At 35.0% G+C, this 15,140-nt stretch overlaps 1 protein-coding gene across 4 annotated transcripts in view; it reads left to right on the top strand.

The window, feature by feature from the left end:
• Nucleotides 1–15,140, top strand: part of LOC123543215 (translation initiation factor IF-2, mitochondrial-like) — a 29,629-nt gene that overhangs the window by 6,041 nt on the left and 8,448 nt on the right. For all 4 annotated transcript variants that reach the window (XM_053542771.1, XM_053542772.1, XM_053542788.1 and 1 more), the window contains 9 exons: nt 889–1,042; nt 1,566–1,726; nt 4,080–4,256; nt 4,941–4,990; nt 6,962–7,051; nt 8,304–8,507; nt 10,989–11,114; nt 13,294–13,567; nt 14,101–14,238. In XM_053542771.1, the coding sequence (XP_053398746.1) occupies nt 889–1,042; nt 1,566–1,726; nt 4,080–4,256; nt 4,941–4,990; nt 6,962–7,051; nt 8,304–8,507; nt 10,989–11,114; nt 13,294–13,567; nt 14,101–14,238 (1,374 nt within the window). The remainder of the gene's footprint in view (nt 1–888; nt 1,043–1,565; nt 1,727–4,079; nt 4,257–4,940; nt 4,991–6,961; nt 7,052–8,303; nt 8,508–10,988; nt 11,115–13,293; nt 13,568–14,100; nt 14,239–15,140) is intronic.

The following is a 15,140-nucleotide window of genomic DNA, read 5'->3' as shown; positions in this document are numbered from 1 at the left end:
TCAAATTGACCAAGCCCCAGGGGTTACTTGATTGTACATCGGGAAATCTTCCAAAAAATTTCTAAAAATCATCAGTTTGACATTTGAAACATGTAGCTCATATTACTCTGGTGAGCGATACAGGGTCATCATGACCCTCTTGTATATAATAAGTGTTTGTTGTCTAGTCATAACTCTTAAGTGGGCAGGTACATTGAGCATTTTGGCAAAACAGCTTTCATTTAGTGTGAAAATTGTGGATGTTGGGATTTGGGCTGCTTCATCTAAGACTCAGATTGTGTTACTGTGATGTCACTTAATTTTGTGGACATGAAAGTTCATTGTCTGTGCCAAAAAGGCTATTTCTTGCGCATATGAATTTGTTAAATTCAAGTTTTAATGATAAAAATAAATTGGAAATTTTGCCTGTCCTTTGGAATTTAATTTTGTTGATTGATGCAACTTGGTCAGATGCAGGGTCAGGCAAAACCTTTGCAACTACTGAAGGGAATTATTGATGTTGACAAATCAAAATGAGTGAACGTGCAAAAATTGAATTTCATCATCAGTTACAGAATTATTCCCCTTTCCAGTAATCCAGTATTAACACAGTGATAGGGGATATGGCTGTCTGTTGGGCTTCCTGTGTAAACACGGAAGTGGGGGATATGGCTGTCTCTCCGGCCTTCTGTGTAAACATGGAGATGGGGATATGATTGTTCACAGGCTTTCAGTTCAACTACAGCTATGAAGGAATTGTTGTCTTATAGGCTTCTAATATAAAACACAGCTCTCTTACACACTGCTGTTAATGTATTCATTTAAACGTTATAAAATGTTTTTCATCTTTTACCTTATATACATGACAGATTATGTTGTTTTATGTATGTGTATGTTTGAACATTTCAGAAGTGAAAGATGCAGATACGTTAGAAAAAGTTGGTTTGATGTTAAAGCGAAGGTTCAAGATTGTCACTGACAAAAAATCTAGTCCAGATAAACAAGCAGAACAAGTTGAAGATAAAGTTATAAAGAAGCCATTGGAAAAGGATATAGAGAAACAGTATGTATCCTGTTCCAGTGACATCTGTAGGCAAATAGACATTGTCTTTGTTGTATTTATATAACACTTCAGAAGAAGATATTGTTGAACACTGCATCCCTTACATTGTTTTACTTGATCTTGTTTCATTAGTTGATTCACCCAGAAAAATTATAATTATTTAAGTGTCTGTTTATGTCTTGATAGAATACTAAAAAGGGGAAATTTTACTTTCTGATATTTCAACTTTCCTTATTTATATTTTTTTAAATGAAAGCCACTGCTGTATTAAGCACTGGTGTACTTGTTTTCTTACTGAATGCCAGATAGGGATGTACATTTATTTTCTTCTTTTTTTGTAATATGTTTTATTTTAAAATATTCGTGTTACACTATTGCCTTTCACAGCAGTAAGTTTGTTAACTTTTGCAGATGTTTAGATAAAACGGTTTAAAAAAAATAAAATTATTCTATGAAGAGGAAACTGACACATAGTGCCTTGATATTGATCAGATATATATTGACACATGGATGTGTATTTCAGAGGACCACCTGACCCTGATAAATTAGTGTATCGTCCGCCGGTTGTAACCATTATGGGACATGTAGATCATGGCAAGACAACATTGTTGGATGCATTAAGAGAGTCAAGTGTTGTAGACCAGGAGTTCGGAGGCATCACACAACATATAGGAGCATTCAATGGTAATATGTTGTTTTATGAAAGTATGGCCACAGATAAGCAGATACCTCATTTCAGAGGCGTACAATTTCTTCTTGCCTACTAAGTGGGGAAAGGCAAGGTAGATAGTAGGTCATCTTTTCCTTAGGGAAGAGATAAAGGTCTTGTGCACATGTTGATGTCATAATTATTATGACGTCATAAACTACAGGACTGGTATGATTTTATAATTTACAGTATCTTTGAAACTGATGTATAGATGGGCAGGAAAAATGATCTTGCATGTCTGCCTGTGTTAGTCATGGTGACCTTGACACTGAACAGTTTCCACTCTATTTTTACTAAACAAAGCTTTGGCATACAGTCTTAAAACTTCATAGGATGATTGACTGTGGTCAGTAGATGACCACTTTTGTGTTGGAGGCCAGTCGGTCAAGGGTCAAGGTCACACTCCCTGGAGTCTACAAAGGTTTTCATTCAATAACTAAAGAATGCTTTGGCCTACAAGTCTCGAACTTCATAGGATGATTGATTGTGGTCAGTAGATAATGCATATTATTGTGGGGGGAGGTGGTGGGTGGGGGAGTCAGTAGGTCAAGGTCAAGGACACAGTGATACTGAGGCTGTAAATGGTGTATTCTCACTGACTAAAGAATGCTATGGCTTACAGTTTTACTTCATAGGATGATAGCCTTTGGTCAGCTTGACCCCTATTGTTTTGGGGTTTCTAAGATCAAGGTCACAGTGACATTGAGACAGAAAGATAGAAGTCAGAGATTTTTAATAATGACCATTGAACAATAGCTAGGAAATATTTGCATCGGCAGCCATCAAACTTTAAAGTTTGATTGACCTGGTTAGTAGATAATTCCTATTGTTATAAGGTCAAAGGTTAAGGTCCCAGCTTACTTAAGGCTGAAAATTACACACCCACTTTCCTTCAACAGGCCATCAAGAGTGACATCTGTGAGCTTTTGTCTACTTGATATTCATGCAAGTGGACATTGGAACTCACATTTTTGAATTTATCATTAAAAAACTTTTCTTGTCCATTTTGATTTGTAATTAATACACTTTTTACTTTCTATGATACAGTTTGTCATAGCATAAATTGTAGGTCAGACAGTCAAGATCAGGTCAGTAACTGAGGGCTGTCATGGCCCACATCTAATTCTTGTTTGTACCAGTATGAGCATTTGCTTAAAAAAATATTGAAACTCTAAGAGGTTCTACACAGACCTTAAAAAGTCCTTGAACTTTATTATAGTCCTTAAAAATTTCTTGAAAATGACCAAAACCCAAAGAAAAATGAAAAAGCACTTGAGTTTTGAAAAAAGTAATTGATTTTCACATCAACTTGTTTTGTGGAAAGAATACATTTAAAAAGCAAAAAAAAAAAAAAATGAAGATAATTTGAAATGATATTTGATTACTAAATGTTAAAGTATCCATTGTAATGGTAATGGAATATACAGCATTCTATCACAGTTTATGCAAAGCAATTTTTTGCTAGAACACTGTTTTGGAAATAGTTGATAAAAGTTGCTGGGAATAAGTTTTCTGAAGTTTTTTTTCAAGAATAATGGTTATTGAAATAGCAAAGGAAGTACTTGAAAAGCCCATGAAAAGTACTTGATCTTTGTCTCAGATGATTGTTATGAAACATATTTAGCTCGTCTGATTTTTAAAAAAATATACAAGATATTTTTGTCACTTGATCGTCGGCACTGGGGTTGGTTAAAAATTTTGTTTAGGTCCTCCTTTTCTCAAAATCTATACGACCTACAGCTTTGAAACTTAGCACACTTGTTTATCATCATTAGGGGACTAGGCAAAGAACCATAACTCTAACCTGTATTTTGTCAGAATTATTGCCCTTTCTGTACTTAGAAAATTTGATTTTCTTAGTTAAATTTTTTAGTTTCTTGGTTAAATTTTTTGTATAGGTCCACCTTTTCTCAAAAACTATAAGAGCTACAGCTTTGAAATTTTGCACACTTTTTCATCATCATTAGATTACTATGTAGGCTAAGAACCGTAACTCTGATATGCATTTTGTCAGAATTATGGCTCTTTTTGTACTTAGAAAATCTGAACTGTTTTCTTACATATTGTCGGGCATTTTCAGATGAGCAATGGCACCCGCAGGTGGTCCTCTTGTTTAGATAACGTTTACTTTTTAACTGTGTTTTATATATTTTTTCATGTACGAATGTTCTTCCTTTGTAGTGATATACACAAAAAAGTTAAATTATACATATAAACAGCATCTATAAGAAGATCTTTTAGAAGCATAGAATGCAGCCAAGAATAATAATAACAGACTTGGTTTTATCAAGAACTGTTTCCTGAAAGGAGGAAAATATTATTTTGCAGTGAAACTACCAAGTGGACATTCAATCACCTTTCTCGACACACCTGGTCATGCTGCATTCTCGGCGATGCGTGCACGTGGAGCGTCAGTCACAGATATAATTGTTCTTGTAATAGCTGCAGAAGATGGTATTATGCCACAAACGATAGAATCTATCAAACTAGCTCAGGCCGAAAATGGTATGTGTGTCCAACCAGAAGTGTTACACTGTGTGCACTTTAATTTTCAGGTGGTCAGTTTAGTATTTTCACTCTGGATAAGTCTGAGATATGCATAAAGAAAGTAATGTAAATAGTGTATATGAGAATGGTCAAAGCTGCAAACTTTGTTTGACTTAACATGTCATTGCTATGAGTTAGTTAACCCACTTTGTGACATAGAGTCCTTTCATGTGAGGAAGCTATCCTGTTTGCTAATGGAAGGTTGGTGGTTCCAATGCTGAAAGGTCTGTAGTTCTTCCAAGGTCAGAAGTTAGTGTTTTATCTTAGGTGTCACCCATGTATGTTGTTCTTAATAGGTGGTTCTTTCTTTGTGCTGCCCATGTTTGTGGTTTTTACTAGGTGTTGCCCATGTCAAAGGGTCAATAGTTCTTCCATAGATATCACCCTTGCCTGAAATAAGATCTAGTGGGACACAGGTCTTCCTCTACCATTAAAAATGGAAAGCAGCCATATGACCTATATTATTCTGTGAATTAAAATCCAATACAACAAACGTGTAAACAATGTCATACTAGGATAATAAAGTGTTATTTTTCATATTTGTCTCTTCTTTTCCACAAGGGAGATATAGTTTAAAGATTATCAAGGAGAATGTATCATTTTTAAATCTTTCATATAATTAATATATACTTTTTTTTTCAGTACCCTTAATTGTTGCCATAAACAAGATAGACAAGTATGAAGCCAATATTGTAAGTATCACTGAAATGCCTTATCTTCTCAATATGTACTAACAAATTTATGTTAAAATTACACAATGGCTATTTGATTTGCTCAAATGATATTGGCTATAAAGTTCAGTTTTCAACTTCCTCAACAACTGCCCATTCTGACATCAATATTATATATTGGCTGTAAGGTTTAATTTGCAAACTTCCTCATCAACTGCCCATTCTGAAATAATATTATATATTTGCTATAAGGTTTAATTTGCAAACTTCCCCAATGACTATCCATTCTGACATCAATATTATATAGCAAGGCATATAATAAAAATGGTTAGTAAATGACCAAGTATGACTATGTTTTTTTTAAATACAATTTTTTTGTCATTTGAGATCTCTAAGCTGTTTTATCTGTCACATTAAGCCAGTCACAAGTAATTTATGTCTCTTGGGTACAATTAGGCTTAATCAGTCTTAGAATTTTATGTCAGACAGATACAGTGAGGTTTAGTTAGTCTGAAGTTTTATGTCTGTCAGGTGCTGTGAAGTTTAGTCAGTTTGAAGATTTTATGTCAGATACAGTGAGGTTTAGTTAGTTTTTATATCTGTCAGGGGCTGTGAAGTTTGATCAGTCTGAAGATTTTATTTCTATCTGGTGCAATGAAGTTTAATCAGTCTCAAGATTTTTTGTCTATCATGGACAGTGAAGATTAGTCAGTCTCAAGACTTTATGTCTATCATGGACAGTGAAGTTTAGTCAGTCTCAAGATTTTATGTCTGTCATGAACAGTGAAGATTAGTCAGTCTCGAGACTTTATGTCTATCATGAACAGTGTGGTTTAGTCAGTCTCAAGATTTTATGTCTATCATGAACAGTGAAGTTTAGTCAGTCTCAAGATTTTATGTCTATCATGGACAGTGAAGATTAGTCAGTCTCAAGATTTTATGTTTATCATGAACAGTGAAGTTTAGTCAGTCTCAAGATTTTAATATGTCTATCATGAACAGTGTGTTTAGTCAGTCTCAAGATTTTATGTTTATCATGGACAGTGAAGTTTAGTCAGTCTCAAGATTTTAATATGTCTATCATGAACAGTGTGGTTTAGTCAGTCTCAAGATTTTAATATGTCTATCATGAACAGTGTGGTTTAGTCAGTCTCAAGATTTTAATATGTCTATCATGAACAGTGTGGTTTAGTCAGTCTCAAGATTTAATATGTCTATCATGAACAGTGAAGTTTAGTCAGTCTCAAGATTTTAATATGTCTATCATGAACAGTGTGGTTTAGTCAGTCTCAAGATTTTAATATGTTTATCATGAACAGTGTGGTTTAGTCAGTCTCAAGATTTTATGTTTATCATGAACAGTGTGGTTTAGTCAGTCTCAAGATTTTATGTTTATCATGGACAGTGAAGATTAGTCAGTCTCAAAATCTTAATATGTCTATCACAGACAGTGAAGATTAGTCAGTCTTAAGATTTTGCGTCTATCACAATCAGTGCAGTTAGGCTTAGTTTGTCTGAAGATATTATGTCTGGTTTACTCAGTCTTAAGATTTTATGTCTTGTAGGATGCAGTGAGGTTTAGTTAAGTCTTTAGTGTTTATGTCTGTTCCATCAAATGCAGTAAGGCTTAGACAATATCAAGCTCTCCTGTCTGTCTGGTGCAATGAGGTTTAGTTAGTATGAAAGATTTAGGTCTGTAAGGTACAATGAGGCTTACTCACTTTGAAGATTCTATGTCTGTCTGTTTGAATAAAAAGTTTACATTATGTTTAGTCAATCAGTAGTAGAATTTGTCTTGTTTTTGCAATGAGATTTAGTCGGTCTCAAGATTTTATGTCTGTCGGGGTGCAATGAGGCATAGCCAATGTCAAATTTTACCTTCCAGTGATTCCCTTTTCATGTTTTAATCGCACTAAGATCACATATGTAAATGAAATTGTTGATGTAAACAAGTGTTTTAAGAATTTTTAGACTATGAATGTGTTTTTTCAGAACAAGACAAAGAACATGTTAGCACAGTATGGAGTTGTTGTAGAAGAGTATGGTGGAGATGTACAGGCAGTTCCCATCTCTGCTCTTAAGGTAAAGTAGAGGAATAAACACAACATCTTAAATTCAATAGAGAAGTGGAATGAATATGTGAGAGTAAGTTGAGAAATTGAATGAACATGTTAGATTTAAGTAGTGTGAACATGTGAAAGTAAGAAGATAATTGGAATGAACATCTTAGATTCAGGTAGAGAAATGGAGAGAACATTTTAAATTCAAGTAGAGAAGTGGAGTGAACAAGTGAAAGTAAGTAGAGAAGTGGAGTGAACATTTTAAATTCAAGTAAAGAAATGGAGTGAACATCTTAAGGTTAGTGAAAAGGTAGAGTGAACATTTAAGGTAAAGCAGAAAAATAGTGTACATCTTAAGGTAAAACAGAGAAAATTGAGTGAACATTTTAAGGTATAGTGTAGAAATGGAGAGAACATCATCATCCTGCTTGCTTCATAAGTAGTGCTGCAAATTGTTAGTTAAAATGTAGTTAGTTTGATTGCCAGATGCAGCAGTGGATGTTTTTCATAATTTTTACAAAGACATTTTTATCTGAAATAGTTTTGGCATCATTACTCTTCATGTTGGGATCTTGTCAGTTATTGGTGTTTGAACAAGAAATTAGTGCCTCCATCATGGAGTTAAAGGAGGGTCTGGGGTCTTTCTTCCACCATCAAGAACTGGAGAGTCGCCATATGATCTATAACATTACTGCTTCTTCGTAAAACACAAAAAATGAAAAGAAAATGAACAAGAAATTACTTGTGCAGGCAGGAAGTGAACTGTTAGCCCGACTGCTACTGAAAAATGGATTTCCTTCTACTGGTACATGAAATGAAACATAATTTGTGGTAATTGTGTATATGATTTTTTGGCTGTTGGACAACCATTTCCACACTTAAAAGGGACTTCAGTGATACTTTATATGCTTGATCATTATAAAGCTTGATGTGCGTGACCTATATTATTAGGGTCAGTTGATCCATCACTGAGTTATCAGTACTTGGTCTTACACAAAATGTGTACACTAGCAGTTTTGATAAATGGGGATTTAAAGCTAAATCTAATTACACATTTTCAAAGGAATCAAAATGAAGCCTCATACACAGGATTACTATAAAATGTAGATACATGTGATAAACTGTTTTCGGTTAACTGTTGATTCATAGCAAGAGTTAAGGGCCTTGGACATAGACAAATTGTTTTATTTCCTATGACAAAACAGTACTGTGGACGTATTCATTGCTTTTACTGATTGTTCTAGTTTTAATTTGTAAATTTCTCTGCATTTCAGAAAACTAATCTAGATAAACTTGAAGAATCCATCACAACTCTCGCTGAACTTTTAGAGCTGAAAGGTGACCAAGTTGGAATGGTTGAGGGATATATTGTAGAAACTCGAACTGACATAGGGCGAGGGAAAATGGCAACAATTTTAGTTCAGAGGGGCAGTCTTAAAAAAGGTGATATTCTGATAGCTGGAACTACATGGACTAAGGTAAGACAAGTGATATTTAGTTTATGCATAATTTATTTTAGGGCGATCATGAAGAAAGTTCTACAACTTACATTAATCAACACCTCATTCCTGATGGAATCCATCGCTACGAGGGTATGAGAGAAGAGGCCAGTTTCCCTTTTAATGCTGAGCGCCAAGCAAGGGAGATACTGGTACCATTTATTAGCTCATCTGATTTTTAGCTCCACTATTCGGAGAATAGGGGTCTATTCTACTCGCCCCTGCGTCGGTGTCGGCGTGAGCTTTCTTGGTTAAAGTTTTTCGGCAACCTTTGTTTTCCTGTCATATCTTTGTTACTATTGCTTATATCTTACTGTAAGTTCACATAAACATTGTCCAGCATACAAACAAAGTATATGCAGGGGCTGGGCCCATTATACCCAAGGTCAAGGTCACCAAGGTGTTATACTTAGGTTATTTTTAAGGTTAAAGTTTTTCGGCAACCTTTGTTTTTCTGTCATATCTTTGTTACTATTGCTTACATCTCCCTGTAAGTTACCATAAACATTGTCCATCATACAAACCAAGTATGTGCAGGGGCTGGGCCCATTATACCCAAGGTCAAGGTCACCAAGGTGTTATACTTTGATTATTTTTAAGGTTAAATTTTTTTGGAAACCTTTGTTTTTCTGTCATATCTTTGTTACTATTGCTTATATCTTACTGTAAGTTCACATAAACATTGTCCAGCATACAAACAAAGTATGCGCAGGGGCTGGGCCCATTATACCCAAGGTCAAGGTCACAAAGATGTTATACTTGGAATTATTTTCATGTAAATTTCTTTTCAAAAATTTCTTTTATAGACATATTTTAGGTACTTTAAAAAATAATTACTTGAAATTTAAAATATTTTACTTTATAACTATCATTTTCATGTGTGGCTACAATCCCCATGACTCTAATTGTATTTTTGACAGAATTATACCCCTTTCATACTTAAAAGTTTTTTGGCAATCTTTGCTTTCTGGATGTAACTTTAGTACAATATAAGATAAAGACTTGAAACTTAAAATGTATCTTTATCATCATCATCTGCCTGTGTGGTAACAATCCCAATAACTCTAGTTTGTGTTCTTGACAGAATTATGCCCCTTGGTGTATCTTCCTTTTAAAGTAGAGGTCTCTTATTGAGACATGTATTCATTTTACTGTCAAATCGTCGAATAGTGGACCACGCTGTCTTACAGACACCCCTTGTTTGAAAAAGAAATATGAGTTATTGTCATCACTTGATAGACGTCGGCATTGCCTGGTTAAGTTTTATGTATAGGTCAGTTTTTCTCCTAAACTATCAAAGCTATTGCTTTAAAACTTGCAACACTTGTTCACCATCATTATTTGACTCTGTACAGCAAGAAACATAACTCCATTCTATTTTTTTGCAAGAATTATGGCCCCTTTTGGACTTAGAAAATATTAGATTTCTTGGTTAAGTTTTATGTTTAGGTCAACTTTTCTCCTAATCTATTAAAGCTATTGCTTTGAAACTTGCAACACTTGTTCACCATCAAAAGTTGACTCTGTACATCAAGAAACATAACTCTTTCCTGCTTGTTGCAAGAATTATGGCCCCTTTTAGACTTAGAAAATCAGATTTCTTGGTTAAGTTTTATGTTTAGGTCAATTTTTCTCCTAATCTATCAAAGCTATTGCTTTAAAACTTGCAGCACTTGTTCACCATCATTAGCTGACTCTGTACAAAAGAAACATAACTCCATCCTGCTTTTTGCAAGATTTATGGCACCTTTGGACTTAGAAATATTATATTTCTTGGTTAAGTTTTATTAGCTTGACTATTCAATGAATAGGGGAGCTATCCTACTCGCCCCAGCGTCGGCGCGAGCATTAGCGTTAGCGTGAGTGTCACACAAATGTTAAAGTTTGCGTACCATCCCAAATATTTTCAAAGTCCATTGAGATATTGCTTTCATATTTTGCATACTTGATTACCATCATGACCCCAGTCTGTAAAAAGGAGGAGGCAACTCTATCAAGAATTTTGACTGAATTATGGCCCCTTTTCGACTTAGAATATGCTTATTGTAATGTTAAAGTTTTACTCATTGCTTATACTATCAAGCACTGAGAATAGTCGAGCGCACTGTCCACTGACAGCTCTTGTGTTTAGGTCAACTTTTCTCCTAACCTATTAAAGCTATTGCTTTGAAACTTGCAACACTTGTTCACCATTAAAAACTGACTCTGTACAACAAGAAACATAACTCTATCCTGCTTTTTGCAAGAATTATGACCCCTTTTGGACTTATAAAATATCAGATTTCTTGGTTAAGTGTTGCGTTTAGGTTAACTTTTCCCCTTTAAAGTCAAATTAAAGATATCCACAGGTAAACATGGTAAAATGCTTGATCCATTGGAATTTGAGATACTGAATTTCATAATGTTGTATAATATTTAAATTGACCGCTTGAATGTAAAGTAGTTGTTCTTTATTATTAGGTACGCAATATGTATGACAGCAATGGGAAAATTATAGAGCTAGCCACACCATCCATGCCTGTGGAGATTGGTGGATGGAAAGAGCTTCCACTTATAGGAGATGAGGTCCTTCAGGTTGACACAGAGGTTAGTCAAGTATTGAAATTAAGTCTTTTCCCTTCAGTCAAGTTAATTTGATATGTTGGGATTTAAAAAACTTTCATTACCTGTTCTTTTCTTCATTCATTAATTATGTCTCACAGTGGTGTGGGAGACATATTGATTTACTCCAGTCTCTGTGTGTGTGTGTGTGCGCGTGTGTGTTTTTGTGTCTGTCACAAAGCTTGTCCGCACTCTAAGTCAAACATTTCTCATCCGATTTTCACCAAACTTGAACAAAATGTGTTTGACCATAAGACCTCGGCCAAGTTCGATAACTAGCCAAATCGGTCCAGGCGTCTTGGAGTTATGGTCCTTGAATTACCAAAAATTGGTCTTTTTACTCTTGTCCGCACTCTAATTCGAATATTTCTCATCCAATCTTCACCAAACTTAAACAAAATGTGTTTGACCATGAGACCTCGGCCAAGTTCGATAACTTGCCAAATCGGTCTAGGTATTTTTGAGTTACGGCCCTTGAATTATCAAAAAATTGGCCTTTTTACTCATATCCGCACTCTTAATCAAACATTTCTCATCCGATCTTCACCAAACTTGAACAAAATGTGTTTGACCATGAGACCTCGGCCAAGTTCGATAACTAGCCAAATCGGTCCAGGCATTTTAGAGTTAGGGCCCTTGAATTATCGAAAAATCGGCCTTTTACTCTTGTCCGCACTCTTAAGTCGGACATTTCTCATCCAATCTTCACCAAACTTGAACAAAATGTGTTTGATCATGAGACCTCGACCAAGTTTGATAACTAGCCAAGTCGGTCCAGGTATTTTAGAGTTACGGCCCTTGAATTACCGAAAAAATCCGTCTGTTTACTCTTGTCCGCTCTCTAAGTCGAACATTTCTCATCCGATCTTCACCAAACATGAACAAAATGTGTTTGGCCATAAGACCTTACCCAAGTTCGATAACAAGCCAAATCCGCCCAGGCACTTTTGATTTATGGCCCTTGAATCACTGATTGGATCCACTCATCCAGACCATCTAATTGGATCCACTCGTCTAAAACATCTATAGAAACTAACATTTTTCATAGGGGCAGTTGTGGGAGACATGCGCTTTTCTCAAAAGCATCTCTAGTTTCTTATTTTTATGCAAAAGTAAGTGTTCTTTCAAATGAAATATGGAATTTCTACTGCTAATGATATCGGAAAATCTACGAAAGTTGCAAGGGCCACGGTCATCCAGCTGTAAGTTATGAAAGAGATCTCATGAGAAGTGCATACTTTTAAGTACAGAAGATTCTCTCTATTAAGGGTTCCCAGTTGTCTGACCAAAAGTGGCCTAAATAGTGGTCTGGCCTTAATAGTGAATTTGAGATTTCATCCAGTCAACAATCATTGTACTATGAGGTCAAAATGATGTTTCTAGATATAGCCATGTAGTGTCATACTTAAAATCCCTCATGTATATGTTTGATTTGGATATGGAGTTTGATCTTTATCCATGTTTTGGGTCAATTATGTACATGTAGAGTGTCATAATTTTCTATGTTCAATAAAGTCAGTTAGGCCTACAAACCAAATTAAAGAACAAAATCCCCTGCATAATTGACACGATTATGGTATCATTCAATACAATTAATTTCTTCTTTGAGATCAAAAAGGTTCAAATGATTCTTACATGAGCATAACTGCTGCTAATTGCTCAACAATTAATGTTTTCACAACAAAATTGACAAAATAATATCATCATGGATCTGGAAACGCTTGAATTAGCTCTTACATTTGTATAACAAGCGTCCAGGTGATACCAATTAAGTGTACCTGATTGAAATACACGTTTTGATCGATTTACCTTGTTGTAAATTGCCTGAGGCAGGGGATCATTTACACTCTGTTAAATAAACAAGGTCAGTGTGTTAAACAAAGGATGTCTGAGTCCATATTTTTGTCTGCCCGTAATTATGGTCAGTTAGCACATAGTAAATAAGCAATTTGTTCCACTAAAGTGGCCGCAATGCCGCATTAGCAACATGCCCGCTGTACTGGTCAATATTTATAATGAACAAAGAACAAATTTATTTTGTACTTTGAAAAAGTGGCTGCACTTTTGGCGTGCCTGTTGTTTTAGCGTGCCCATTAGGTGGAAATCTACTGTACTCATTAATTTTACATATTTAGATAGTTATGTGGTATGTTCTGCTTTGTAGAAAAGACTTAAAAAAGCTATAGAATATAGAGTAGAGAAGAAATTGGCAGAAAAAGAAGAACAGGACTTTAATGCAATAGAAGAGAAGCGTAGAGAAGAAAGGGAGACATATGTCAAAAAGAGAGCAGAAAAATTTGAATATATGAAAAGTCGTGGTTTTAGGAGACCAGCTTTTGCCAGTTTAACGTCGGTAGAACGATTGATGAATGATGGTGCCCTAATAGAAAATCCAGAAAAAATATCAGCTATACCTACATTCTACCTTATCATAAAAGGTACAACATTTTGTATTCATAAATGGTTTTACGTTTTTGCAATAATTGAGAACATATTTTACTTTATGTAATATAAAAACTTCCATTCTTGAATAATTTATTATACGCCCAAAGGGACGTATTATGTTATAATGCCACTGCATATCCATCTGTCTGTCCACTCATTTGTCCGTTAGCAATTTCATGTCCACTCTGTAACTCTTGTACTTCTTGAAGAATTTTGAAGAAACTTGACACAAATGTTTACCACATCAAGATGATGTGCAGATATTCAAGGCAAACATTATGCTGTAGTATACCAATAGTAGAACCGTACAAGATATGTATTAAACATTACTTCAGAATTCCAGAATGCAATAACTCAAAAGTGTACAATGATATTTTTGAGGACTTTTTTCCTATGTTTCATTGCCTTACATACTACTTATTCCACACCAAAAAGTTTTATGTTTGAATTAGTTCAGCCCCAAAAGTTAACATGAACCGCTTATAAAGAGATTTTGTAACTTGATATTTATATTTCTGTACACCAGGTGATGTAGCTGGGTCAGTTGAAGCCATTTTAGATACACTAGCAACATTTAAGTCTGAGGTTTGCAACATAGACATTCTACACAGTGGAGTTGGTAATGTTACCCCATACGATCTGGAACTGGCAGAATTATTTGAAGGTATAACAGTTAGATTTAACTAGCCACAGTTAGCTTACAATAATTGCATTTTAACGTTTAGCTTGCTAGATTTCTAAAATGGACTGGTCCATCATTCAATTTGGGCAATTCCATTTATTGTTCAAAGGGGTCTTCACTGAAAATTTACTGATTGAATAGCAAACAGTGCAGACCATGATCAGCCTGTATGGATGTGCAGGCAGTCTTGGTCTGTGCTGGTTGCAAAGGCAGAATCACTTGTCGCCAGCAGGCTAGAGGTCGAGGTTTAAGTGTTGGTAACCACTTTTTCCACTTTTTCAAACTTTGTGATGTGCTGGTAGTGATCTGGCATTGACCTCTCTCAAGTTTGTTAAATGACGGTATTAAGAGGTGGCAAGATCTGAAAACAAAAAAATCTCACCAAGTTATTTCCTTGATCACCTTGATAATCATCACCAAACTTTGTAGAATCATTATATTTGAAGTGTTAATGTAGGCACTTAAATAGAGACCATTTCTGGTGTTGATTTTTTCGTAGAATTATGTGAAAAAAAAATGAAATCATTCTAAAACTTCAAAGCTTAGACAGAATTTTGAGTACAGTTAGAGAATTTGGCAAATCGCATACTACAAAATATAATTACATTGAAGACTTTCATTATGTGTCTAAAGGTTGTGATATAACATCAATTTGCCTGTAGATTATGGCTAGCATTTGATTGACCAAGCACTGCCAAGCATGTTGCAATTGTAGGATCAGTTTTACCATTGCCAGGTGATTTGCTTGTATGGAGTAATAATTGTTTGTCAGTGTTCCTAGGTGGAGTTGACTAGGTCATATCTACCATATATTTAGGGTTTTTTTTTCCCATACAAAATATGATTATTTTTCGTATGAAACAACATACATTCAGGGTCAAGGT

This window comes from Mercenaria mercenaria, chromosome 1 (genome assembly GCF_021730395.1).
Source record: "Mercenaria mercenaria strain notata chromosome 1, MADL_Memer_1, whole genome shotgun sequence".
In the NCBI taxonomy this organism is placed as follows: Eukaryota; Metazoa; Mollusca; class Bivalvia; order Venerida; family Veneridae; genus Mercenaria; species Mercenaria mercenaria.
The sequence above is the reverse complement of the archived record's forward strand: the minus strand, read 5'-3'. Positions and strand labels throughout refer to the sequence as shown.